This window comes from Fistularia commersonii, chromosome 5, assembly GCF_037954325.1.
Source record: "Fistularia commersonii isolate RoL2024-O1a breed Wild chromosome 5, RoL_Fcom_v1.0, whole genome shotgun sequence".
In the NCBI taxonomy this organism is placed as follows: domain Eukaryota; kingdom Metazoa; phylum Chordata; class Actinopteri; order Syngnathiformes; family Fistulariidae; genus Fistularia; species Fistularia commersonii.
Window position 1 is genome coordinate 15,328,966 of NC_141288.1, and position 25,998 is coordinate 15,354,963.

General features: G+C 38.7%; 1 protein-coding gene across 4 annotated transcripts in view; it reads right to left on the reverse strand.

Annotated features, from left to right (window-relative positions):
- The window catches only part of cerk (ceramide kinase), a 51,415-nt gene that overhangs the window by 14,522 nt on the left and 10,895 nt on the right, over positions 1–25,998 (reverse strand). For 2 of the 4 annotated variants that reach the window (XM_086146987.1, XM_086146986.1), the window contains exons 2-6: positions 18,647–18,784; positions 11,691–11,813; positions 8,990–9,115; positions 8,300–8,366; positions 7,491–7,636 (exon numbers count right to left, since the gene is read on the reverse strand). In XM_086146987.1, coding sequence (XP_086003113.1) covers positions 7,491–7,636; positions 8,300–8,366; positions 8,990–9,115; positions 11,691–11,813; positions 18,647–18,784 — 600 coding nt within the window. Of the gene's footprint in view, positions 1–7,490; positions 7,637–8,299; positions 8,367–8,989; positions 9,116–11,690; positions 11,814–18,646; positions 18,785–25,998 lie in introns of those variants that run through there. The other 2 variants (XM_086146988.1, XM_086146991.1) reach the window with 2 other exon arrangements.

The window sequence follows — 25,998 nt, forward strand, 5'->3', positions numbered from 1 at the left end:
AGTATTTGCTCATTGGAAAGATTTGCAAACCAATTTAGTCTTTTTTTTTTTACTCAAGAGCCACAAAATTCAATTTGTAAGACATGGATTAATATCACTACTTTGGTCCTATCAAGTTTACTAAGAGGCGCTTAGAAGTCTGCGTGGTTCTATATCTCTAGAAATTTCAGCTTGTGTCCCCAAAGGAAAACAATTGCTGTGGCTGAAAGAAAATCACACAAAGGTGCATCTTTTTCTTATGAAAGAGAGGATCCTAAAATATTCAATGATGATCATTTTGCTTTGTTTACCTTAACAAAGCAGAGCTTGTTATGCCGGTTAAACCACATTGATGTCAGGCTGAGAAGCCTCAACGGCCAAGCGCTGAATAATTCCACCTTATATAATCATATTAAATGGATAATTTAGATATTCTTGTTTTTGTCTGTTATTCTTGAAGCACTGGTGTTAATATGAAAGCTGCACACTGAGTTATGTCATTTGAGTATCGCACAATATTGGCATTGGTTTGGCTGTTATTTCATCTTACCGGCCACATCAGGTTTTGTACACGCCAGATTTACATGTTTGCGCAGCGGCCAAGTAGAGAGATTTCAAGTGGATTGATTTTATTAGGTGCGAGTAAGGAAATGTTTGAGTCATAAAGTTAACGAATGGGCAAGCTCTGGGCTCTCATTAGCTCGCTTCACCCAACAAAGGAAGGATAAGAGGCATTTCCTGCTTTGAGAGAAATGTTAAATTTGACATTAAATCTTTCAACTTGAAAGGTAATAAGGCTCTATCTCTCTTTCTTCACCACACGGTGTAATTTCAGCCCTATCTTCCTCACTTTGATCATCTTCAAGTGGTGAAATGGACCTACTGCCAGTGATAAAAAAGCAGTGTGAGGGGGAGAGCAGGGGAAGAGAGGGGCAAATCTAACAACCAGTGTTTTGAGCGGACTCACAGAAGTGTGACAGCGAAGATCAGGCGAGTCATTCTTCGATGGATACATAGATGAGTATGAAGATGAACTCCATCTCTCTCTCTCTTTTTCTCTGACTTGCACTTGCAGGTTCTATGACTATCACTTATCTGGTCTTTGCTTCTTATTCTCAGAGCTTCATTACCACGTCTAAACACTTTCCAATTGCTCTTGACAGCCCTGCACCGCCTGCTATTTTGCTGAGCATAAAAACATTGCCTATGCCATTTGACTCTTTTAAAGCTAAACAGTAAAAGCTAACTGACTTTGAATGGATTTAAGCGACGCACACAGATGTTCAACAGTCTTCGGTCCTCAGATGTTCAGCGTTTTATTCCCTCTTAATGTCACAGAATGCAAGTCAACTTGACGATATATTTAAAACGACAAATGGTTCAAAAGTGTGCCCACCAGTAGCGAGTACAGGCTAAGCAGCAAATCAGAACATTTCAAATCACCAAGGGCATGTGTGTTTGCTCTGAATAAATATGGTAACAGTTTGGTGTAATTCTCGGAGTATTATCTTACAAGAGGACGGACGAACGACCAAAAAGGTTGTCGCATATGGACCATTACCCGTGCGTACAGTAAATAGATGTGATTATAATGATACTGTTAGATGGACTGATTATGGTACCGTACAAGTACTTCTAATAGCTGCCCTAAAATTAGAGGGACAGCTGGGAAAGGAAAACTATTTCAGAATAAAAATCCATTGATAGAGGCCCTGACCTCTGTGGTGATGAAGTCGTTTGACGCCTTGTGTTGTCCCACCTTATATCCATCCATCCTGGACCCCTGCAATTTGCCTACAGAGCTAACAGGTTTGTAGACGACGCAGTAAACCTTGCCCTCCACTGCATCCTACAGCGCCTGGACACAGCAGGAACTTACACAAGGCTTCAGCTCTACCTTTAACACAATTATCCTCGATCTTTTAAAAGACAAGCTCTCCCAGCTGGATGTGCCAGACTCCACCTGTAGGTGGATCACAGACTTCCTGTCTGCCAGGAGGCGTCTCTGACTTCAGGACCATCAGCACCAGATTCCCCAAAGGCTGCATTCTTTCCTCCCTGCTCTTCTCCATCTACACCAACAGCTGCACCTCTAGTCACCAGTCTATGAAGCTCCTGAAGTTTGCAGACGACACCACCCTCATTGGACTCATCTCTGGTGGGGATGTGTTCGCCTACAGATGGGAGATCGACCACCTAGTGACCTGGTGCAGCCAGAACAACTTGGAGCTAAATGCTTTACAGACTGTGGAGATGGTGGTGGACTTCAGGAAGAACTAAACCCCACCCTCCCCCATCATCCTGAGGGACTCCCCAGCTGGCACCGTGGAGTCCTGCCGCTTCTTGGGAACAATCATCTTCCAGGACCTCATCTGGCGCGCCGCCGCCACCGCCACCGCCACCGCCACCGCCACCGCCAGAGACAGGGACAGACTGCAGCGAATCGGAGAGGGGGATACGCTGTAATCTACCCTCTCTGCAGGACCTGAACACCTCCAGGACCCGCAGGCTCACAGGCAAGATCCTGGGCGACCCCAGGATGTTGCGGTCCATCAGGACTAAACCACCAGCCACAAAAACAGTTTCTTCCCATCTGCAGCCGGCCTATGAATAACACACCGGTCCCCCACTGACACTCTCCCAACCCCTCTCAACCTAGACAAGACTGAGCGGCTCTTTCTCCCGGAGAAATGTTGTCCGCAAAAAAGACCTGGCCATCAGCATCGACAACACCGTGGTAAGGCCAACCATAACTGCGAGAAACCTGGTTGTGGTCCGAGACAACCAACTGTCTTTCTCAGCAAATGTCGCAGCAGTTGCACGTTCCTGCTGATTTCTCTTCTACAACATCAGGAAGATTTGCAGATTCCTCACGGAGGATACAGCGCAGATAGTCATCCAGGCTCTAGTCATCTCTCGTTTGGACTATTGCAACTCCCTCCTTGCTGGTGCCCCAGCAGTGACCGTCAGGTCTATGGAGCTTATTCAGAAAGTGGCAACCTGCTTGGTATTCAACCGTCCCAAATTCTCCCACACAACTCCCCTTTTTATGTCCCTACACTAGCTCCCGGTAGCTGCCCGCATCAAGTTCAAAGTCCTGGTGACCGCAAACTGGGCAGTGAATAGGACAGCACCGTCTTATCTCCAGGATATGGACAAGTCACATGTCCCTACCCGTCCCCTCCGATCTGCCACCTCCGAGCGACCGTCCACCCCATCGCTCCAAGCCCCCGGCCGCCGATTGAACCGGTCTCGGCTCTTCTCGGTCTCGGCTCCTCAGTGGTGGAACGAACTCACTCGCTGTGAGCTGAAAACATACCTCTAGCCCCCAACCCCCACTGCTGAAAAAAACAAAACAAAACAAAAAAAAGCTGAAGAAATGAATGTATGTATGTATAAGGCTTTGACATGGCGATTTGGTCGAGTGGTCACTTCTGACTTCCTACAACTGTACTTCGGATCTTTGGTGACTGAAATGCACTTTTTTTAAAGTTGCTTTGGATAAAAGCGTCTGCCAAATTACTGTAATGTAATGTAATGTCTTATGCACTACCTTCCACCGCTTTGCGCAACCAACCACGATCGCCCTGATCTAACTTATTTTTCACTTATTTAATACCTATTACATGTTTTCTGTTCAGCACCGCAAATTCATTGTAGTTGCTAAATTACTTGGCAAATAAAAAAAATTCTGATTCTGATTTTTTTTGGCTTTTAGTCAACAAGCAATTAACATTTTTGAAAAGCCAAACCAATGTTTTTTCCGTTTTGCTCCTGTTGGATTTTCGTTCTTCATGCTTGGACACCCTTGATTCCCAAATCTTGCATTGCAAAGAATGGCTTTTTTCATATGCCTAAAAAAAAAGGCAAGCCAACAACAGCACTCGTTTTCTTATTCGTCTTCCAGTTACATATTTGCATTGCTAAAATCAAGCTGCATCTTTTGCACAAAATATACTGTGATTGTTATTTCTCTGTTCTAGGTTAAAGAAGAAATGTGGTGCTTTCATTTATGCCAAAGGATCCCTTTAAACTGAACTCATAGGACCTCTATATTGCTCACCTGCCTGTGCCTGCCGACACAGTCAGAAAAGAGAGCGGAAGCCGTGACAAAGCACATCCTCAGAAGCTAAGCTCCGGTTCATATCTGCATCTCCCTGAATCTGTCTCACCAGGAAGATCACCTTGGCAGTGAGATCAGGCACAATGGAGGCGAGATCTTAAATCCTCTCCACATACATATATTTATAGACACTCTCGCTTGAAATGACAGCAGAGAGCACTTCTGAAGCTGACAAGTTGAACTATTTGCTTTATACCTAGAGCTTAGTATTTTTGTTAGTGGAAGTATTATTAGCCGCAGGTCATAAAACAGTTGAATCATGACTAACCAGCAACATCTAAGAGAAGCATAATAAACTTTTTTATATATTCTTGAAATCTACTTTCAATGTATCAAAGCCCATTGTTTACCAAAATGAGGGTGATCTGTAGAGAGGAAATACCCAACAGAAAGAACTTTTCTGACATTTTTAAAGAACATTTATCTCAAATCAAAACTTTTCCTTCACATTTCGAGAATAATCACTGACTTAACTAATGCTTTTCAAAACGAATAATCAGTATAAGTGTTGTCCTTCACGACCGAACGAGTACCAGTCACAGCATTTAAGCTGATGAAGACCAAGTAGACTAGATCTGTGGCTTCAGTGTGCGTTTGTCAAGATGCCAGGAACACACCATATTACCAACATTATTTGAGATATAAAAAGTCAGTTTCAAAGGCTGTGTAATATTTAAGGTTGATGAATGAATAAAACGTGTAGATTTATCCAAAATAATGTTCAATATGCCAGTCATAATGACCATTATAGGTCACTTGATGAGAGCGGAGGGATGAATGTATTTCTTGCAGTTGAATCCGCTGTACATTTAAAAGATTCGTGCACCACATGTTTTAAGGTCCCAAGAAACACGGTAATAAAAAACGAATGTGGGTTTTGGTGAAGACAAGTGTAATTACCTCATATGAATACCTCTTACACCTTTGTCCTCATTAAATTGCATGAATCTGCAATTCTTTTTCATTTCACTTAAACTTAAACTGCTGATTCTTCCTTGAGTGGGTGTGCTCTTAGTTGTAATATGGATCTGAGAACAGTTTCATGCCTAGAATAACAGAGTGCTGATTTAGTGCATATTCTGTCTGTGGAGGTCCTCAGTTGTCCAGGTTGCTTGTCAAAATCTTGTTCTCGTAAAAATTGACTTGATTTTCTTCCCTTAACCCTCTTGTGGTGTTCAGGTCTGAGGGACCTGTTTCACAGAAAAATGATGAAATTATTTAATTTTGCAAACTGAGACTCACTGACTTTGGCTCATTTTCTGTGAAGAACATATATCAGAATACATATTTAATGGATTTTCTTTATTATGTTTTAAATAATAAGTTATAAATGTGACCTAACACAGGTAAAGGGCAAATATTAACCATATATTGTTTATACTGCTTATAATTGGGATGAGTAAACATCTGTTCAGTGTTTTAACAGGTCCATCAGACCCACAAACGCTGGCTGAGTAACAACAATATGAACATTACACAAGAGTTAAAGGTGTTTCACCTCTCATCCGAGAGACTTCTTCGGAAATTCTGAATATAACAGTTCCATTCGAACTGAAGAAGCTTCTCGGATGAGATGTGAAGCATCATCAAGGGAAGAAAATCAAGTCCAATTGTTAGGAGAAGAAGATTTTGACATGGATTGGTGTAAATTCTGTTCTTGCATCAATAGAAAGTTGAATGTATGACAACACAACTGGTGTAAAACATAATTTCCTGCAAAGGAATAGTAAAGTATTTTTTAATGTATTTATTTAAATTCTAATACACAACAATAAAATTCCCAGTGCAACTAAATCTGACCATTCAGTGGATTACACAACATTTTGCGTCGTATAGACAGGTACATGTCATAAAAAGTAAGAAATTATGGTAAGCATTGAAATGTCAGCATTTCTGCCAGCAAAATTAATATGTTTCTCTTTGCATTAAGAAAATTGATTTTCAGTAGAAAAATGAATACTTGAGTAGCCAGTTGAAGAAGATTTGCATTACATGTAAAAACGATTTTTGCATGTTCGCAATTCAAGATATTATGCCAAAGAGGTGCCTCACAATTGGATGGAACATTAATTTCAATAAATTCATCCCTGTCTTACATTGCAATGCACGTTACGTTGTTAATTTGAGGCGCTGTTCGTTAGTACAGAGTCAAAAAAATCCTGAAGATGTTTTGGCCGAGTTTTTATTTCGGCAAGCTAGTGTAAAACAATGCTCTTCGAGGTATTAGGGAAAAAAAAGAAAAAAACTGCAATAAGACTGAAAGTAATGTTGGGGGCATTGGCCTTTGCCATTTAATGGACTGTTTAACTCAATATCATGATTGAAGTACAACAAAGCACGAGGAATTCAACATTTAACTATTAAAGTCCTTGAATTGAAATGGCTGACCAGTTTAAGAGACTATTTGATATACCTGCTATAAATCAGCTTAAGGACTTACATCCCTGTGTCCTCGAGCATTTTACTGACAGTTTGATACATCTGAGCTAAAGTGCAGTAGAACTCAGGTCCAGAGTAAGTGCCTTATTTCATTTTTAACATGACAAAAAAGGGGTTGAAACGTCCGTACGATGGCACTAATTGTATTTCCCGAAACAATGGGACGGCTGTACGGATAGCTCCGTTGAAGTGTCGGTGCAGTCTTTTTAATTCCAAACAATTACGTTGACACCAAAATACCAACCAGAACGTTCCCATTTTCACTTACAGCTGGACGGTTGAGTTGTTGCCTTAGATATACAAGAAATTATATAACCAAGCAACCCTAGCTCAACAGGGATAAAATCAAATGAAAATAGCTGGTGGGATTAATATGTTTAGGGTTATCTTACACCTTTTCTTTGAAAATATTGAGTCTGGTTTCTTCCATAATTTTTCACATACCATAATAAAAAACTATTCATCCGTTACTCATGATGGTAATCTACATTGAGTGACTTTCTTGGTTATGTTATGCTTGGAATGTAATAATCATGAGAGATCTAAACATTACTGTTTTTCACCCACTTGATGCTGGGGTGAAAAGAGAAACCTTAAAATTACATAGAATTTTCACTCAAGAACACTGTTGCATCCTTGTGTTTGCCGTGTATTATGCTATCCAAAGAGTATAGATGGAGAGAAGTGGCATCTAAATGAAAAGGTTGAAATGCAATATCAGCTCTGAAGGACTTTCCATTGTTTAATATAGTTAGCAGTTTAAAAAGAAGAGAAATCCTAACACAAAGAACAAGAAATTCGTATGAGTCGATGTTTTAACTTTAATTTGTACCTTTTGCAGAGTCACAAGAAGTATCCACAGTTACAAAAGAAAACTAGCACTGTATTACTATAACACAAACTTTTACATCCGGCTACTTTCAGGCTCTCTTATGGTATTAAAGCTCACCTGCAGGGATGATTCCAATGCGTAGCGAACATTGCACCAGCACAGCATCTGGCTGATTTGGATCTACACCATGTTCAGTTTGGGTCTTGGTGACCAAACCATGTAGGATCTCACTGAACATCCCATCTCCGCCGACACACACCACCCTGGCCACAGACATATGATAGCAACATCTTACACACAACAGATGGCAGTCAAGTCACCGAGCAAGGGACAGTTTATTTATCCTATGACAAAATATATGTGCTTTAAGACAGATTCCAGCTGCAGAATGTTTTTATAAAATGCAACCAAAGTCTTGAGAAAGTAGTTTTGTGATAGGGTCGTCAATTACAATGTGCATTTTTTAGAGTTAGCCTTTCAGCTTCACTTATTTAATGGCTTTTCATGCAAACTGCTTTTTAATGCCATGCTCTTTGAAATGGATAAATGAAATGAATCCTTGCTATCTTTGGAGATCTTGATTGTATGGTTGTTTTTTTGATTGCAGATTCCTCTATCGACGGCGGGCTATTTCAACAAAACCTTGTTGAAGGGTGTAATATGGGTCAAATGAGAATGGATTTTTGGGTAAATCAGTATAGTATGCTAAATAAAGTAACTTTATTGGAGTATTGTTTGTAGAAATCACTACACTAGTTTTTGAAATACATCTCCAAATAGGCGCACGCTACTTAAATTAGCAAGGCTTTGTTGAGCGATTCTGATACGAGGTAAACTGAATATTTAGTACTATATGGAGCTCGTGTTGAACAGTAAGAAGCGCAAAGAATCAACTCTTAATTGCAACTCCAACCAAGAGTACTTACCCATCATATTTATCTAGATTTGCCTCCATCTTCAAGTGGTCTCTGGCATGATTGGCTCGTTCTGTAACTAGAAACATTTACGATGTCTTAATTCAGGGAAGTTTAGAATTGTACAATACATCCCCTGAATTATATCGCAAGAACGCTTTTAATGGCATTCTAAATACAGTTTATGGAAAACACTTTTCCAACAATCGTCGGAACCTGTCGTGCGAATTGATGTGTAGAGAAAACACAAGCACAGGGGCAAAAACCAAAGTAATTTTGATATTGCATACCATGCCCAAGAAATGAGCCCTGGGCCTACTAAAACAAAAGAAAATAGTATTTCAAGAGTATATCTGTTTACCAGACAAATAATATCAACACAAATAGTCGTGCAATTTTACAACATGTCTAAGAACTCGAGAGTGAATAGTATTCTCTCTGATGGAGCATCAATACCTCCAAACTATATGTAGCTGTTGCAAATACTTATTGAATAATAGATGTGTTTGGATACCCAAGCTTATCAACTATCACAGCTTCCATTAAGGTAGTGGCATGATTTATGGTGCTATAAGCCAAATCATATCCTTGCAAGCCTCTTCTGTGCCTGTGAGAGACCACATGGCAGTGGAAATCTATATGGCAGCCATCAAGACTCATTTTTTATTTAAATGTTGAGGTACACCCCTGATAGAAACCCACCAATCACATTAGTCAGGATGCCGGCACGGTCGAGGAGTGGGGCCACCTTCTCTTCATATATGCACTTTCCACGGCGCCTCCCCCCGTAGGGATTTATGTACACCAGGAGGCTCTTCGGCCGGTTGGCTGCAAAGTGAAGGAAGGGTTTTAAGCAGCCATTAAAAGATCTGTATTTACCTTTATTTTCGACAAATGCCTAAGTGACAGCGGCTTGATGAAGTTTTCATTAACCAGAAGCCTTTCACAGAATGCTCAGTCATACGGGCCGCTCCCCAAAACGTATTGCTCAAGAAACAAATGGAGTGTCTACCGACCATGGGGGGGAGTGTTAAGTAATGCAGAGGCACTGCATCATTTGGTGATAAACCTACAAAGTGCAGTGACGGGGAATGTTAAATGACTTGTTTATGGCTGGTGGGAAAGAGTGGGATGAGGACAACACAACCAACTACTTCAATTTAAAATTAAGGGATGGAATCAAGTGTTAAATGAGCAGCGAGTAACCGAGACCGTGATGTATGCCACAGGAACTTTAGTTGCATCTTGACCACAAACAATTTATTTTCTTGAATTCATTGAAGCTGCAGTTTCAGATTATTTTATCATATCCATGAAGGAAAGGTGGCATCATTTGGGTTCTCCATTTGGAGGTGAAGGGGGGTTCAAGATAACTCAAAAATACAATTTTGAGTCATTACTAGCTATTATGACTTACTTTCTTGATCATATTTCGGTAAATCTTTGCCATTTTCAAATTGTGATTTCTTTTGCTTTTATAGTTGAATTTGCTTGGAATCAGGACAAAGCAAACACAATAAATAAATGAAGGACCTGTCAGAAATGTACATTATAAGAAGAATTTTAGCTGCTAAATCTTTAATTGTCTTATTTCTGTGATTTGTTTCATATTGAGACATTACCTGTCATTTATTTTCAAAATGTGAGACCTTGGAACAAAAAAAAAGTTTTAGAGACAACGCTCTGGCTTGCTGGAGATATTTTCCTGGTACACTGTTGTCTTTTAATGTTTGTAATACCACCATTTATAAGTCTGTGCCTGAGAGGGACTGTCCGGAAGAGAAATGTAGGATAGCCGCCTATATTTTAGTTTTGCCTCTTGACTTCCCCGGGGGAGCAAATAGAAGATACTACAGAGAAAAGCCCGATGTTTTCCAGAGATAAGCACGGCCTTCTTCTTTCATGATTTTTTCTCTTTTTTTATTTTTTGGGTGGGGGGGCAGATTCAAACCTATGAATCAGATCACCACAATTTCATCTGTCATGGTTGTCTTGAAATTATTGTTTGTAATGATAAATGATGCAATCAAAAGACAAGTAAAAATGGTCACAATTGGCAACTTTCAGTATATTCTGAAGTTATTAGCATTTTTAGTCAATATAAAAGTCTAACTGTCATACTCAGAAATTCATTGTCCTTTAATTTAGTTTTCCTTCAATAACATCCCTATAACTTTTGATTGATAGTCAGGAGGAAAGTCATTGTACTTGATTCATGACGAAAACTTTCCCCTGTGAGAGCTAGTAATATCAAGAAATTTTACATTTCATGAAAGGACTAACAACTGACGACATTTCCAATTTGTAACCTTTGCAAATTGAGTGCAAACTGCCATCTAATAAGTTATTAAATCCTCACTTAAGTGCTGGCAAGGCAGTCTTGTTTTGTATTGATATACTTTATATCAATCCAAACACATCAGCGTTTAGATTTTTGATACAGCAGTCAACATTGTGGTAGTTATTAAAAGGTATGTGGACACCAGAACCTTTTTAAGTTCTATTGAACAATAGCTATTCAGAGATCTTTCTTAACTATTATCAATAAGCTGTTTTAAAGAGGCTATTGGGTCTAAGACCCCAAATACAACTGACATTACATTGCGAAAACATTGAATCTTCTTGCGATTTTAACCTAATTAAATAAATTCTAAACTGATACAAACACTCATCAGTAGACACGGGAAGACTTAAAGAAGATAGTAGAATAAATAGTTTGCCAGTCAAGTGAGGTCAAGGATGCATTTGTGACCCGAATGGAAACACGATTGGAACGGCTATGTGAAGATGTTTTGCAATTTATCACAACGCAGATTTAAGCCCAGCACTGCAACCCTCAGTAAATACAAGCTGGATTTGAAATTACATAAATGCCAGATAGAGCCTTCATCGTAGAACACATTCATGAAGAAAAATAGAAAAGAATGTTCTTTTCAATTCTCACAGCGGACCGTGGAATAGAGGTAATTAAGATATAAATTAAGTTATAAAATTTTAATTTTAACAAACTAGAGGAGCATGTGTTAATTAACCACCATCTTTGATTAAACAAAATGAATGTTTCATTCAGACCAAGCATTCCCTACTTTATACAAAATAAAGCAATTTATTATGCCATCCATCCCAAATTTTAGCTTAACATTTGTTCAAGATTTGCATGGAATGGCACAGGTGATATCACCCTCTCAACAGCAGATAGAAACTCATAACTTCATCAAGGACACTTGTGCAAAACAACCACCATCACTCTGTTTACTCTCTCCTTTACCGTGTTGATTAAATGTAGGCTGTCCTGTATATCTCACAAATACCGCTTTATAACCGTGATCAATACACATGAAGTGGATATTAAAACCGCTTGACACTTTTATATCACTGAGCAAGCGAGCTTCGTGTGACGTACTGAGTAATGACAGGTGTTCGTTGATAACCTGGATCCATTGCTCACAGAGGCCGTGACTGGTGCTTCGGAAGGTGACGTCACTACAGCACCACTGGTTTTGCCTCATCCTTCTCACGTAGTAAACTGTAGAAATAGAAGACAGTGGAGAGAACAGGAGGAAGAGGGAAATAATTCATCAGTATTATTGAAGTTGCAGGACATTTTATACTAAAGACAGCAATTGAGTATCAAATAACTTATCTGTGAAGAAGAGACCAACCATCAAAACATATAGCTTTTAGTTGAAATGTTAAAAAAAAAAAAATCTAGAAATAATGTCAGTTTATTGTGGGATGCAAGATTTTCTTTTCAGAACTTGCTATTAAGGTCTCTCAATTTTTTTTTTTGGTTGTCTAAAAATATCATACAAATATATGGTCGCTGCATATCTAGGACGTTGTATTGGTGGTTGGATTTCTATAAAAGGACTTGCATTTTGCAAAAGTTGGGTCCTGGAAATGCGTTCGGAACAAAGATGTCTGAATCTGCGAGAGACTCTTTCCCTCCCCCGGATTTTTTTTTAAATGTGCAAATTTGCTTTTTTTTTTTCCAATAGAAACATAAAGTCTTTTCATCACCGGAGGAACAGAAACTCCAACTGTCGGAAACAAAATTTACTTAAACTTCACATTCACAGAATGTCATTCCTTGTCTCTCTACACATTCCATCTCCTGTCCGTCTTCTCTTTCACCAGTCCATTGTCTCTTCGAATCCTTTATTCTATCACCCATTTTATTCATTGCCCCAGTCCCTACAGTGAATACACACTTCTACCTCTTTCATTATAATTCTCCGCTCCTCTCCTCCGGAGTCCTCATCATGCATTTTACTTCTCCCTCCACTTAACTTTTTACACTCCCTTCTCTCTCATCATCTCTCCTCATCATGTGCTCTTTCCCCCTTGTCATGTTGTCTTTCCCTCCTCATATATCCACTCAGTACTGTGGAAGAGTAGTTGGAGGACTGAGGCTCGTACTCGCTCATCAGTTCTGCGTATTTTGATTGGTCGGATGCTTCCAAACCCCACATTCAAGACGAAACAATTCGTTACTCAGTGCTCTAATATCGTCGATAACCGGCAACTTTCACCGCAATTAGAGACTGATGAGCAATCATATCTCTAAGCTGCGCGCGTGCACGATTGCGCGCCGCTAACACGGTCTCTGCGCACGGAAAATCTGCGCTACGCACCAAGTAGAAATCCAACCTGAATTAAAAATGAAATACACACATTACAATTCATTCTGTGCCATTTTGCAGTGTGACTTAGAGAGTGACAGGTGACTGGTCAGCCAATGATATGATGCAGTTTACTTGCCGCCGCTCGTGTTAACCCTTTTTAACCCCTTTTAACCCGAGATTTTTTTCTTTTTTCAGTGAGAAAGCTCTGCTCTGCAAAACGTTGCAAAGCCAAAGTAGCTAGCGAGTTTTCGGAGGGAAACGGAACAGAAGCTGGACTACCTTAAGTGTCACATTAAGCACAAAAGTCATTCGAACGCGGTTTGCAATTGTACAAAAATGCAAAATAAGACTGTGGGTCGGTATGTTATTGGGGGCGAGCACCAAAGACCGAGAGAAGAGGAAAGAACGTTCGATCGTAAAAAATCCAACCCCGAAAAGTTTAAGTTCTCATCGCCAATATTCTTCTAGCCACAAAAATGGATTCATCAATGCTTTGGGCTCAACAAATTCACCATCACATGGCAAAGTATGTGAGTATATCAGAAAACTGGTAAAGCAAAACTGATGCCTTTGAATTTGTGAATTCAATCAATGAGACGATGTGCAGTTTTAAAAATGCACTTTTGCCATACCCTGATAGTAGATGAGCGCACAGACATAACATTACACAAAATGCTAGACATATATATTAGATTCAGGGAGGATAATAACCATAAAACTGTTTGTGCAGATTGTAAAAGAAGCTTTGGTTTAATGAATCATATCAAAACAGCATCCAGAAATTGTCTTAAAGTGGCCCATTTGGAGCAGCTGAAATGCATAAAGCTAGAAGCAGACGGAGCCATGAACCTGGACAAAGTGTACAACCGTTGTGGCAAAATGTGGCAAAAGTTCTCAATTAGTTTTGTGGTTATTATGGTGTCATTTATTAAGAATTTTCATTTGATATGGATAATAATCGTTAAATGCGTTAACTATGAGGAGAATAAATGCAACAAAAAACTGTGTAATTATACATTTTACAAAGAGTTGCAGGAGCAGGACTCTCTCCCAGACTTCACACACTGACAACCAATCTCATATTCGTAATACAGGTCAAAGTTTTATGATTTAAATGCAAGGTGTGTTTTCAAAATTTTACTTTAGAGGTGGCTCGGTTCAGTTGGAAGTTCATGTTAATCCATAGTTAAAAAACATATCTATACTTCCAATGGTGCTAACATTCTACGCAGGTCATGAACATAATTTTTGTCTTTCATTATAGGTAGATTATAATTAAAACCAGTCTAATGAAAATAACTACTGTAATTTGATTCTTTTAATAAACCATGTAACTTGGATGGATGTGATACTGGTGTGACCGCAGTGCGCACGTTTGATGTTACAGCGGTGCAAGGGACCGCTCAAGGAGTTTGTGTGTTTACTCAGACACAAGAAAAATGACAGGGAACATTGATGATGAGCTCCAACGAGCTTCATCCGCGGTACTAAAACGCGAAGGGGAGACCAGGAAGCATCACTGAGGGGACGCCATCTTCCTCCCTGAACATCAAGATTAGTTACCAAGCCACGAGAAGCAAAGACACAGCTGACCAGGGGAATCCTGGGGGAACAGGACGACTTACCTGCCGAGGTGAAGAGACAAAGTACCAGATCGTCTCGATTGGACGTAAATGTGAAAGACGAAGGATGCGGCGGCAACGTTCGTCCCGTAGATGTTAGGCTACAAGGTGAACACCACTAACCGAGAGCTCTTTGTGAAAGAGGAGACTAGAGAAGAAGATCACTCCAACAAGGAGAGGTTAGTTTGCTAATTGAGCTACAGAATTGAGCTACAGAAAGAAGATGTGATCAGGTAGACAGTGCTAGTGAGATAAAACAAGATGGCAACAGATTAAGCTATTGAGACTGCCAAGAAGAGGCTCACAGCCATTGCTACCTGCCTGAAGAGATACAGCATGGAAGCTGAGACGAGGAGAATAAATACTGTGTTATGAACAATGCATCTAAGGTCTACTCTCAATGACAGTGTAATGAGAACACGGAGATGGACTGGGAGAATATCTGGGAGGAGGTGGCTCACATAACACCAACGCCTAGAGGCTGCTCAAATTGAAAGCAAACCACAATCGCCTCACAGATCAGGAACAAGTAGAAATGGACACGCAGGACACATTCAAGAAGGAGTGTCCAAGATGAAGACTGGGACCAACAGCTGCTGGCTGCAGAAGCAAACCTTCTAGTGTTCCATTTGTCAGAGGAATCCCTGATAAATTTATGTTTCATGTTGATTAATATTCATGTTGTTTAATATGTATATATACAGTACATGTATGGGCAGCACGGGGGCGCATTGGTTAGCGTTTCGGCCTCACAGCATGGAGGACCCTGGTTCGATTCAGGAATGGTGTGGAGTTTGTGTGTGTGTGTGGAGTTTGCATGTTCTCGCCATGTCTGCGTGGGTTTCCTCTGGGTTCTCTTGTTTCCTCCCACAGTCCTAAAACATGCAGGTTAATTGGAAAAAATTGGAATAATTGCACTGAATGAGTGATTGAATGATTGTTTGTCTGTATATGTGGCGCCAGCATCCCGAGTGCAGGATAAGTGGCAGAAGATGGATGGATGGATATTTATATATATATAAATATAAATACAAAAATATGTATAAATGTCATTTGTATACAGTAGTTTCTCCCCATATCACGGTTAACCTTTCACTGCGTCACACATTTTTTTTTAATTTATCTTATTTGCTATAGCATGTTTTTTTGCATATATGTAAATAAATGTATTTTAATTTATTTACTTCAATTATTGTGATGGTAAAACCAGCATTTTTTTAAGGCATTGTCATTTTTCATTATAAAGCTTTAAAATATCTATAAATCATAAAACAAAAATATGTTGCTACTTCGAGGATTTTCCTTTTTTTTGCGATTGGTTCTTGTTATATAAACAAAGGACTTCTGTATATAAATATATATATATATATATATATATATATAGAGAGAGAGAGAGAGAGAGAGAGAGAGATATTATATGCATATGTATGTGTACGAAAACCAAGGACACTAAATTGATGTTATTTAAAAATACCCAACTGGGTTTTAGTGGGAGAGCCCCGTTTCTAAAAATATCAAACTGATTTTCATTAAACTCCTTGGAGGGTGGAGATGGGCTGCCGTGTCTTGAAGGGATTTCTTCATATTTGGCACACATATCCCCTTAAACTGCCTTGTCAAAAGACCAGGGGCACTGTCAACTCTCACTAAACAACCCAGTTTATTTTTGTTACTAATATTAATAGCATCTTTGTCAAGTTGTTGAGCAATTTTTTTTGGATACGTACCTTATGAAAATGTGAGCAAAATATTCCGAAACACATTAGTTAGCTGATAAGTATTGTTTATTAGTACGTTCATGAATTAACAATCACATTTCCCTTTTCCAAACAAAGCAGCATCTCAGGGACAGGATGGGGAAGAGCCTCCTTGATGAGATTGAAATTGAAATCAAAATGTACCTTCCCAGACATGAATCCCTGTGAAACACCCACACTTCTTTCTGACCTAGTATTCAGAGTATTTTTAGGCTCTAGGCAGATCTTTTCATGTCAGCAGGGAGAAGGCCATTCATTCATTTCAAAGACTAACAGGATTTTCTGTTGTATAGATTTGGCCTGAGAATGACTCCCGGAACTTCTCCACTGCCAAGGTCAATCAGATATGTCAATGAGCACAGCATAAAGGCATTTAGAAAATCAAGGCGTTGTCTGCTGAGTAGAACGTATGCTGATAGACCGAAAAAAATGGGAGATGTAGTCACATAATACCCTGTAAGGAATATTACTGAAATATTTACATTAAAGACTAAGAAATCACTCTCTAAGCACTCTTACAGCAGAATCACTCACTAAGCATTTCTTTCATCAGATAGAAGATAGAAGTTTAAACTTTTAAAGGAAGTTCTTCAATCGTACATTTGCCGTCACTACCTCAAACTTGCCGTGGTGGAGTCAGAGAGATGATCAGAGAGGACAAAATATCACCCATTTTAAAAAGATATGGGATGGAAGTGATGGGACATGTCTTTGAAGCAAAGTTTCCACACAGTATGACCATATGAATGTGTCACAGCCAGCCCACTCTAATATCACTTATGGCTTGAATTCGTGGGGTAATTTTCAAAGGTTTGGTAAATTCTAAAATGTTAGGTTCTTGATGGGTAAAAATTTTTAAACCATATATTACTGGTATGTTGTCTCCAAGACAGCTGATCTGTGAGGGAATCTCTTGTTGTTGGATGTGTTGATGGAATTAAAGCTTGATCTTGGCAGAACTGTCAGAAATTGCCATTTGAGATCATTTTGTAAGAGTTGCTGATTTTTGGTTTGAATATAAATGTCTGGCGTGTCTAAAAATACAATTGGGATCAAATCATGGGTGCTGCTCTCGACTGATTTTTTTTTTTATTATGGTCAAAAATGAGGGAAAATTCAATGTTAACATATTTTTCTCCAGGAATTGGCATTGCGTGAGCTCATAGCAAAACTGTTTAAGGCAGGGGTGTCAAAGTAATTTTGTTCCGCTGGCCACATACGGCCCTAATTTGATGTCAAGGGGGCCGGAACAGTAAAATCATTACCAAGAAGTAAGTCCAAAATTTTCCTTTGTTTTAGTGTAAAAGACAGGTAAATTATAAAAATCTTTATATGTAATGAACTGTTCCTTGAAAAAATGCATGACAAATTAATATTAAAGTTAAATATTAAAAAGGAATTGATGAAATTAGACCCTGAAAATATTGTTGAGTTAAAAGAGGAAATCTTGTCACTGTGGGAAAATTTGCCACTAGAATTTATTAGAAAATTGATTGGGAGCATGTATAAGAGGAGGTATAACATTTACAAGGCTATTCTGCTTATTAAATCACTCTTTATCATTTTTGCCTTTTTTTCAATTATTTTTGTGTTTTTTATAGAAATAAGAAAAGAAAAGAAAAGAAAAGATTGTTTTAACGATGTCACCAGACGTTTTTTCCATCAAAAAAAAAAAATGTTGTTTTCAAATTGTTGGAGCAAAAAAACACATTGTAAAGTTACTTTTTTCATTTTTTCCTTGCCTTTTTTTTTAAACCCACCATATAAAACCCCCAGATGCATGTGAGTAAAAACGCATGCGCCGCACTGAAAAAAATATTTGATTTCAGGCAGGGGGCCACAAAATATTGTTCCGACGGCCGCAATTGGCCCGTGGGCCGCGAGTCTGAGACCCCTGTTTTAAAGGGACACTTTACATCTACTTTTATGGCAAATACATGCAAGCTTCAGGAACTACCAACAAAACGGTCTCAACCGATAGCGATGATTTTTTTAATTGATTCTATATTTTGGGTTCAAGTGCCCCTTTACCTTGACCTTGAAGGAAAGTAATGGAAAATGACTTTAGGGTAAGCAATTTATTTCACATTCCACTTTCTGTTTTCTTAGCCATAGTGCTTATTTAGGACTGATAAAAAACAACACCACCAAAAAATAATAATAGCAGCCATCACACAAAAGTAGCAGAAGATACACATAAAAAATCCTCCAATATTACAACATCTGCAGTGTTATACATTTCTTCTTAAAGATCCTGAAGAGTACTTCCAACGGGAGGCAAAATAATTACAAGTGAAAGTGATGTGCCCCTATATATGTTCATTAAATATAAGCAGGTACATGTATGTGTATTACCTGTGAATGCATACGGTAGCAGCTGCAAGTGCTTCTTTGCTTCTTTTTTTATCTTGAAGTATTGTGCGTGGTCTTGGGTGCTTTCTTCTGTCTTCCGTGCAGCCACTATTTCACACACCTGAACAGCATGGCTGTTAGCTGCGGAGACATGAGCGCATTCACATTTTACTCAAATACTTTACACAAATTATGACGCTACTTTACTGACAGAAGGTCTGCATAATTAGAGGACAACTTGTTCTTGTTCCTCACAGATACAAAGTAAAAGATGAAAACATCTGCAGATTAATATTCATGCTGTCATATTCTACTGAAATCTTAGCAACTAGAGCAGTACTGAACTGTTTACATATTTATTGCAAAATGCAAAATTTTCTAATTCATTCCTATGACTGGAGTTCATTGTTGGTTTTGTGTATGTTGTTAGTTTATTTGGAAGTTAAAAAAAAACTAGCTGTATGAGTCCACGGTCAGATTTTTACAGCTTGTGATCCATTTATCCATTGATCCAAGATGGTAAAGTGTTAAGGTTTACGCTTGGGTCAGCTGATATCTTGGTTTTCAAGCTAAACAGTTGATGGTTGCTGATATATGTATACAAGTGTCAAACCCCTGCAATGCATTAGATTAAAGCTGCTGATTCTGCCGGTCTTGGTGCAAGAACTTGCAAAGCTGAGAAACCATTTTCGATTGAGTAACAGTGAAGAATGTCTGACGATGCTAAGCAAAATGGGCAACAAATCTCTGTTGACTAGCTGTGAGGTTATTTATTTACTGTGGTGAATTCTCAAGGAGAACACAATTAAACGGACTCACACACACATACATACATACGCAAACTGCTTAATAGGAAAAAAGAAACAAAGCTTGCAGGCAATATATTTATTGTATTCCCAATGTAGTTTTGTGCAATGAAATATTGCTCATGTTAATTGTGAGCATTGATCTGACTGAGTGACTAGCAATGAATAAGTGTCTGATTATATCTCTTTTTAAGCCTCCCTATAATGGCATACCCTTTCCATGTTTTGCCTTGGTCATAAATCCCGTTCTGAGAATCTGAGCTGCGTTTTATTACTTGTGGAAAAAAGTAAGCGTCAGTTTTGTCACCGTCAAGATATGATAAACAATATATTAAAAAAAAAGAAAATGGTTTGGGAGTACCAAGGGCAGCAAGAAGGTCCCTGGTTTGATTCCAGCTGGGGGCCTTTCTGTATGGAGTTCGGATGCCAACGGTTCAAAAACATGCCAAATGCTTGGAGACACTAAGTTAAATAAAAAAAGCACCAAAACCAAACAAAACACAGCAGCATGAAAATTCCAAATATGACTAAGTTGAACAAGCTAATAATTCGCTCATAAAGCATTGAACTTCAGAGCCAAATACTTTACACAGAAACATCATACAAGCCTTAAAAGAGGGAAAAAAAAAGCTAAAGTTTATCTATATTTTATATGAAAATAACCAATTGCTGGCCTACAAAGTAGTAATACGTCCTTGAAAGTTAGAGGATTAAATTTTTCCCATGAAACTAAATTAGCTTCATCCATCCAGCTATAAAGATATCTGATGTTAAGGGGTCTTTACACTGGCAGCATCGTGGTAATTTTACAGGCAGAGAAATTAATGGGAGGAAAACTGCCATGTCCCAGGGGAGATAGCGTGGGTTTGGTGAGGAAACTGCATCCTCTTGTTCCACTTTCCCACGGGACTGGGATTAAGGCTACTGGCGTAAAATGACTTTAGAAAGACGGACAGCATTTAAATGGTTTCGCTCATTAACAGAATTTTTCAAGTCCTGGTGTGATCTGGTTGCCGCTGTCAGAAAAGGGATGGGGTCGGGTTTGTCGTTGACACTGACATCAAAAAATAGAGTAGGAATTGATTCACTTTGGGCACTGGAAGGAAAAAAGGGGGGGGCGCAGGGTAGTTGGAATTTTTTTTTTTTTTATTACAAGTACCTCAATAAATCAGAATATCCAGATGAGTTGCTGTGAAGGAAATCTAGAGGGTATTTGCTTATGCTTTTTACACTTGGCCACACATATTTTCTACTCTTGTACACTACTTGAGATGCATTTATGTGACCTCTCTACAACTGCATCACACATCAGCTTTACCTTCTCTGCAACAAATGCATTCAGTTGAAGTGGTGGAACGGATGGGTAGGATTCATGACATTATTTCTCTCCAGAGACTCTGAGAGAATAGGATTTCATTTCTTTCTCAAATAAAGATGATGTGCATTGCAGCCATGAATAACCTTATAGCCATCAATATTCACACTTTGACAAATAGGAAGAAGAGTAATGGCCGTGCGGATGATGGCTTTATTTCTGACAAAAAAAAAAATGAAAAGGAAGAGTCTCCCACCAAATATGAGACAAAATCAAACTAAATTGTATTAAAAAATGAATATCTTGAAGCTCAGATTCTGAAATATGGGGACTTTTGAGGAATGGACATATCGTAAGCCTCAGTTTGGTTTTCAAAAAGTTTAAACCTAGACACACACCACCAAGCTACCATAAAGATTTTCTCAGTTATTTGAACAAAGATCCAGGGAATCAACAGAGCATTTGAAGACTGGGCTTATCTTGAAACAACACCAGCACACTTTTTCTTGTAAGATGACAATTAAAGAAATTACTGTTTGTAATGGTAATGTTTTTCATTAATACTCACTTTCTCACATTCACGATAGAAATGAGAAAGAAACACTACCAAAAAAAAAAAAGGTTCAGAGGCCAGGACATGGTTGCTCATTTAAAAGAAAACATTAACGATTAAAATTGCCTCATCCATCACATTTGACATTTACCATAACACAAGTGGTTTTGGTAGCAAACTAAACATGATGTCCAATTAGTGAATTTCATATAATGTTTACCATACATTTTTATACTTTATGCTCATGTTATCATAGTTCCTTAACCTTATACCATGTTCTACTGCCCCTGAATTTATATGACAGATTTATCCAATTTACACAGACTCAAATGTTCCTCAGCCATGTAACATAATCTTTAACCCATGATTTAAGCCGATGTGTGTTATCAGAATACTAAATTGGAGAACACATGACCCTTGGAGGATTTGGTCTGGAGGACTAATGAACCCTTGAAACATAAAATCAGTGTTGATGGATTTTACATGTAATCCTGACTGCATTGTGGTGTCTATCGAAGAATATGCATAATATATTGGTAACGTGACTTATTCCTCACATTAATGCCTGAATTTGTGACCAATTTCCAGTGTGACCAAATGGCAGCACCTGAAATGGTAGATCGGTTTAGATAGAATTAAGTATGCCTTTATGACAAACCTTGTAGGTGTGACTACATTTTCACCATAACAGTGTGTTTTAAATTGTCTTTACCAAGATCATTTATTTTACTGAATATCTGGAATTTCATCAACTGAGGTCTTTAGATTCTACTCTTACGGTAAAACTGTCTGTTCAAGGCAACACAGGATAACGAAATCACAAAAGTCACACAGGCATCGCAGCACACTGTATGACACAACATTGGCAAGGCACTTGTGATTATTTGAATACTTTTTGCATATGTTTTGCGTGTACCTTATTCAAAAAGCAGGGATGTAAAGCTTAGGTTACTGTGTATCGTTCTATGCTGACATTAGTATTCATGTGGCTTCTTTTTACAGGCTGCAGCGTGATAGTTTGAGTAACCCTGTCATGCTCTAATCTGAGCCCGCTTTGAAATTATTTTCTATGTGTGAGAAGGTCAGCTACTTCCGTTTTCCTCAGTAGGTTAAAATAAAACTACAATGTTAAGTTATGAGGCATTGAAAGGAGGTGAAACGCATAATCGTATTTTATTTCCGCTGCAGTGCTAGAAAACTGGATGAAGAATGGATAAACCTAAAACAATAACCAATGTCTTTATTTTGCTAATGTAATGAAGCTGGAACAAAGGACCTTCCAACATCTTGTCAAATACACAAAACTAATGGAGTTAAAATAAAAGAGCCCGACTATAAATCACTTCCCCATAAGGTCTAAATAGCTCAGTTTTTTTTTTTTTTGTTTGCGTGTCTAACCCGAGATATAGTAGACATTAATCAATTTCACTGAAACCAGCCTCATGTTACCCAAATGACAATATGATTAAGGCGTTTATATCACACATACATCCAATATACACAGATAAGGACAAAGTCATTTGTGTGGACTTTTTAAACACTCCCACCAATGTGCATGTGCAAGCGACTATGGAAGAAATACCCAGCAGGAAAGTTACTTCGGACTCACACTGACCTTGAGGGTTTTTTTTTTTATTGCAAATAGTTGTTCATTGACTTCGGCTGACACACGCTGAGCCCTGACATAACAGACTAACATTAAGTATCCAAAAAAGTTTCACCGAGCCAAATGAATGATAAATGAATTAATTTGAAAGGCATTTTCCTTATTTGACGTACGGACCTGCACTTGCGTAAAGTAAACACATCCCAGGGGATACATTAATATAGGTAATCATTTACCATATGTAGAATTTCTTTTCTGTTTAAGGACGGAGTGTTTGCTGTCTCAGTACGAGTGTATTCTTTACAAAAAACACAAAACAAGAAACAGCGTTGAAGACTGCCATACAAACACGTTGTGTCATAATTCATTAAAACTTCCCTTTCTTTACACTTTAAAAACGATTATGAGGTATAAATATCATATTAACATTAATTTCAGATGTTAATAACACCTTTAAATCCCTGTCTGTTATTCAATTACACAATTGATTTATTTTAACATTCATTTTGTTTTGGAGCTGGTAGGCACTCAATCACTTATGTCACTGCACAAATCACTTGCATTGCTGAGCTGGTTTATTACACCCTGTTATGAGATAAATACACGTCACTGCACATTTTAAACACTTAACAGCTGACGGTAACTTCTGACCTTTGCCCTCCATTATTACTTTCTGTGTGTGTGCATTTATGTGGGTTTTAAAAGTAGCAGTAACGGACCAAGAGAAGCATGTATCAATTGAGCTTTGTCCAACTGTATGATTTCTAATCTCTAAACACACACACACACACACACACACACACACACACACACTCTCTCTCTCTCTCACACACACATCACACACACATCAGAAACAGACAGATTAAATTGATTTTCTTGGAATGAGGGGGACTACAGTATGAGAAACTGGCTAAATGTGATGGTGATAAAGTACTCAAGTTAGAACTTTACACTGGAAAATCTAATACATATTCTGGAATAGCAGTGATAATATTGCTAAATTAAGGAGTCAAGGAGAGAATATTCGGATGATCCAGAAATACAAACTCCAGCACTGCGGGCTGTATTAATTAAGCAAAAGCCATTGCAATAATGAATCTGAAATGGAGAAAAATGTCCCAGAAACCAGTGTCTGCATACCACGGTAGGGCTGCCAGAGCTCTTAGGGGGTTTACAATAAGAAACCTTACAGCTCTGAAACTTATCTTTTTATGACGCTATTTAATTACTGCTCGAGTGAGTTGTTTTTTTTTTTTTTCGTTTTTTTGTTTTTTTTTTTATGCCAGGAGTATCAACCATGGAGCTTTTCTTCCCATTGAACCTGCAAATGTCCCACTGCCATCGCTGTCTGACAGCTGATCAAGGAGGATGTGTTCACAGTATGATCCACTATTGGATCGGCTGCCTAAGAGAGTCACAGTGACTACACCTGCTGGCTGTAGCACTTTCTGTTGAGATGGCCACTAATTACACTCAAAGTCTCAGCTTGCTTTCAGCAACAACATACTGAAATTATCCTGCCAGTTTTTATAACTAAAAGTTGATATGAATGATTTCTGCTTTGCAGAACCAATCCAATGTGTTTTCCGGCAGTTTGGCTATCGCAAATAAAATTGATGATGATAGTTTATCCTTCATTAATCCCTTGTGAGAAAATTAATTCTCTGCAATTAAGCCATCATGGATGAACCATGAGCTGCCGTCCACCAGCGCCAGGGGAGCACTCAGGGGTTGGGTGTATTGCTCAACAACACTTGGAGACACCAGGAGGTGCCGGGAATCAAACCAGAAAACGTCCGAAAACAAATGCTCTATCTCCTGTACCACATTGCCCCCGATAATGATGATGATGATGATGATGATGATGCAGACGCTTGTGCTTCCGCCTCACAGCAAGATGGTTCATGTTTTGATTCCAACAGGTTTCCTTTCTGTGTGGAGTTTACATGTTCGGCCCATGTCTGCCGGGGTTTTTCTCCAGTTTATCCGAAAATATACAGTAGGTTCATTTATGATCCCAAATTGCCCAGACATGTGAATGAGAGTGAAAGGGTTGTATGTATCCTAATGTGGTCCTGCGATTGACTGGTTCAGGGTAAACCTTGCCTCTTGCTTAATGACTGCTTGGATAGGCCGCACTGCAACCCTGAGTGAAGGATGATCTGGAGATATTGAATATTAACAGCAAAAGCAACAATAAAATAATAAAGTTCTGACTGAATGGCACTTAAAAAAACCGTCTGATAACTGAATAAAATAAATGTCCTAGCTTTTCGACACCTTTTTCACTTATATTTATTTCATTTTCCAATTATCACTCCAAGGTAAGCAGTGCTGAATAAAATACCTTCGCCATTTCTTACCGCTTCTGTTTAATTGATCTTACTAATTTTTCACTAAGAAGAACTTTGTCAGGTTCGGTATTTCATGAATACTATTGAATGAGTTTCTTAATAGTTGTATTTGTGCACAGGTTGAATTCTTTTTGCGGCACATTTTGCTGATTGGGGTTTATTGAAGGCATGGACGCTGAAGATGTTCAAGGTTCCTGAATCAATTACAAACAAAGTGAAATAATTAAGTTTCAATAGTCACTCTAATAAATATAAAGTAAAAAAAAAAAAAAAAAGCATAAAAAATTATAATAAGCATTCATCAGTGAAGCAGGTGCTTTTGCTTTGAACTACTGATAGCCAATTCCAGTAAACTGTAAGGGAAGAAGTCAGAAACAATAGCTGACATTTCCACATCCTGACATTGTTCTAGTAACCCTGCCACTCATACATACGCATACACACACACACACACAATAATCCCAACACACACACGCACAAATACACACACACCCGAACATATACCCACACATAAATTCCCTACTTTTTAGCCCAGTGCAGTCCCTAAGCTACATGCTAAGCCCTCGGCCATACAAGGCAGAGATCCTCTCTGCTCTGCTCTGACATACTTTCCTTTGTGCTCGAAAAGGATCTTAGCGAAGGCAGTCTGCCAGTGTGCACTGCCTATTCATACCATTGAGCTCAGTGTGTTCCTTTGAGCCGTAAGGATCTGCTATCAGCA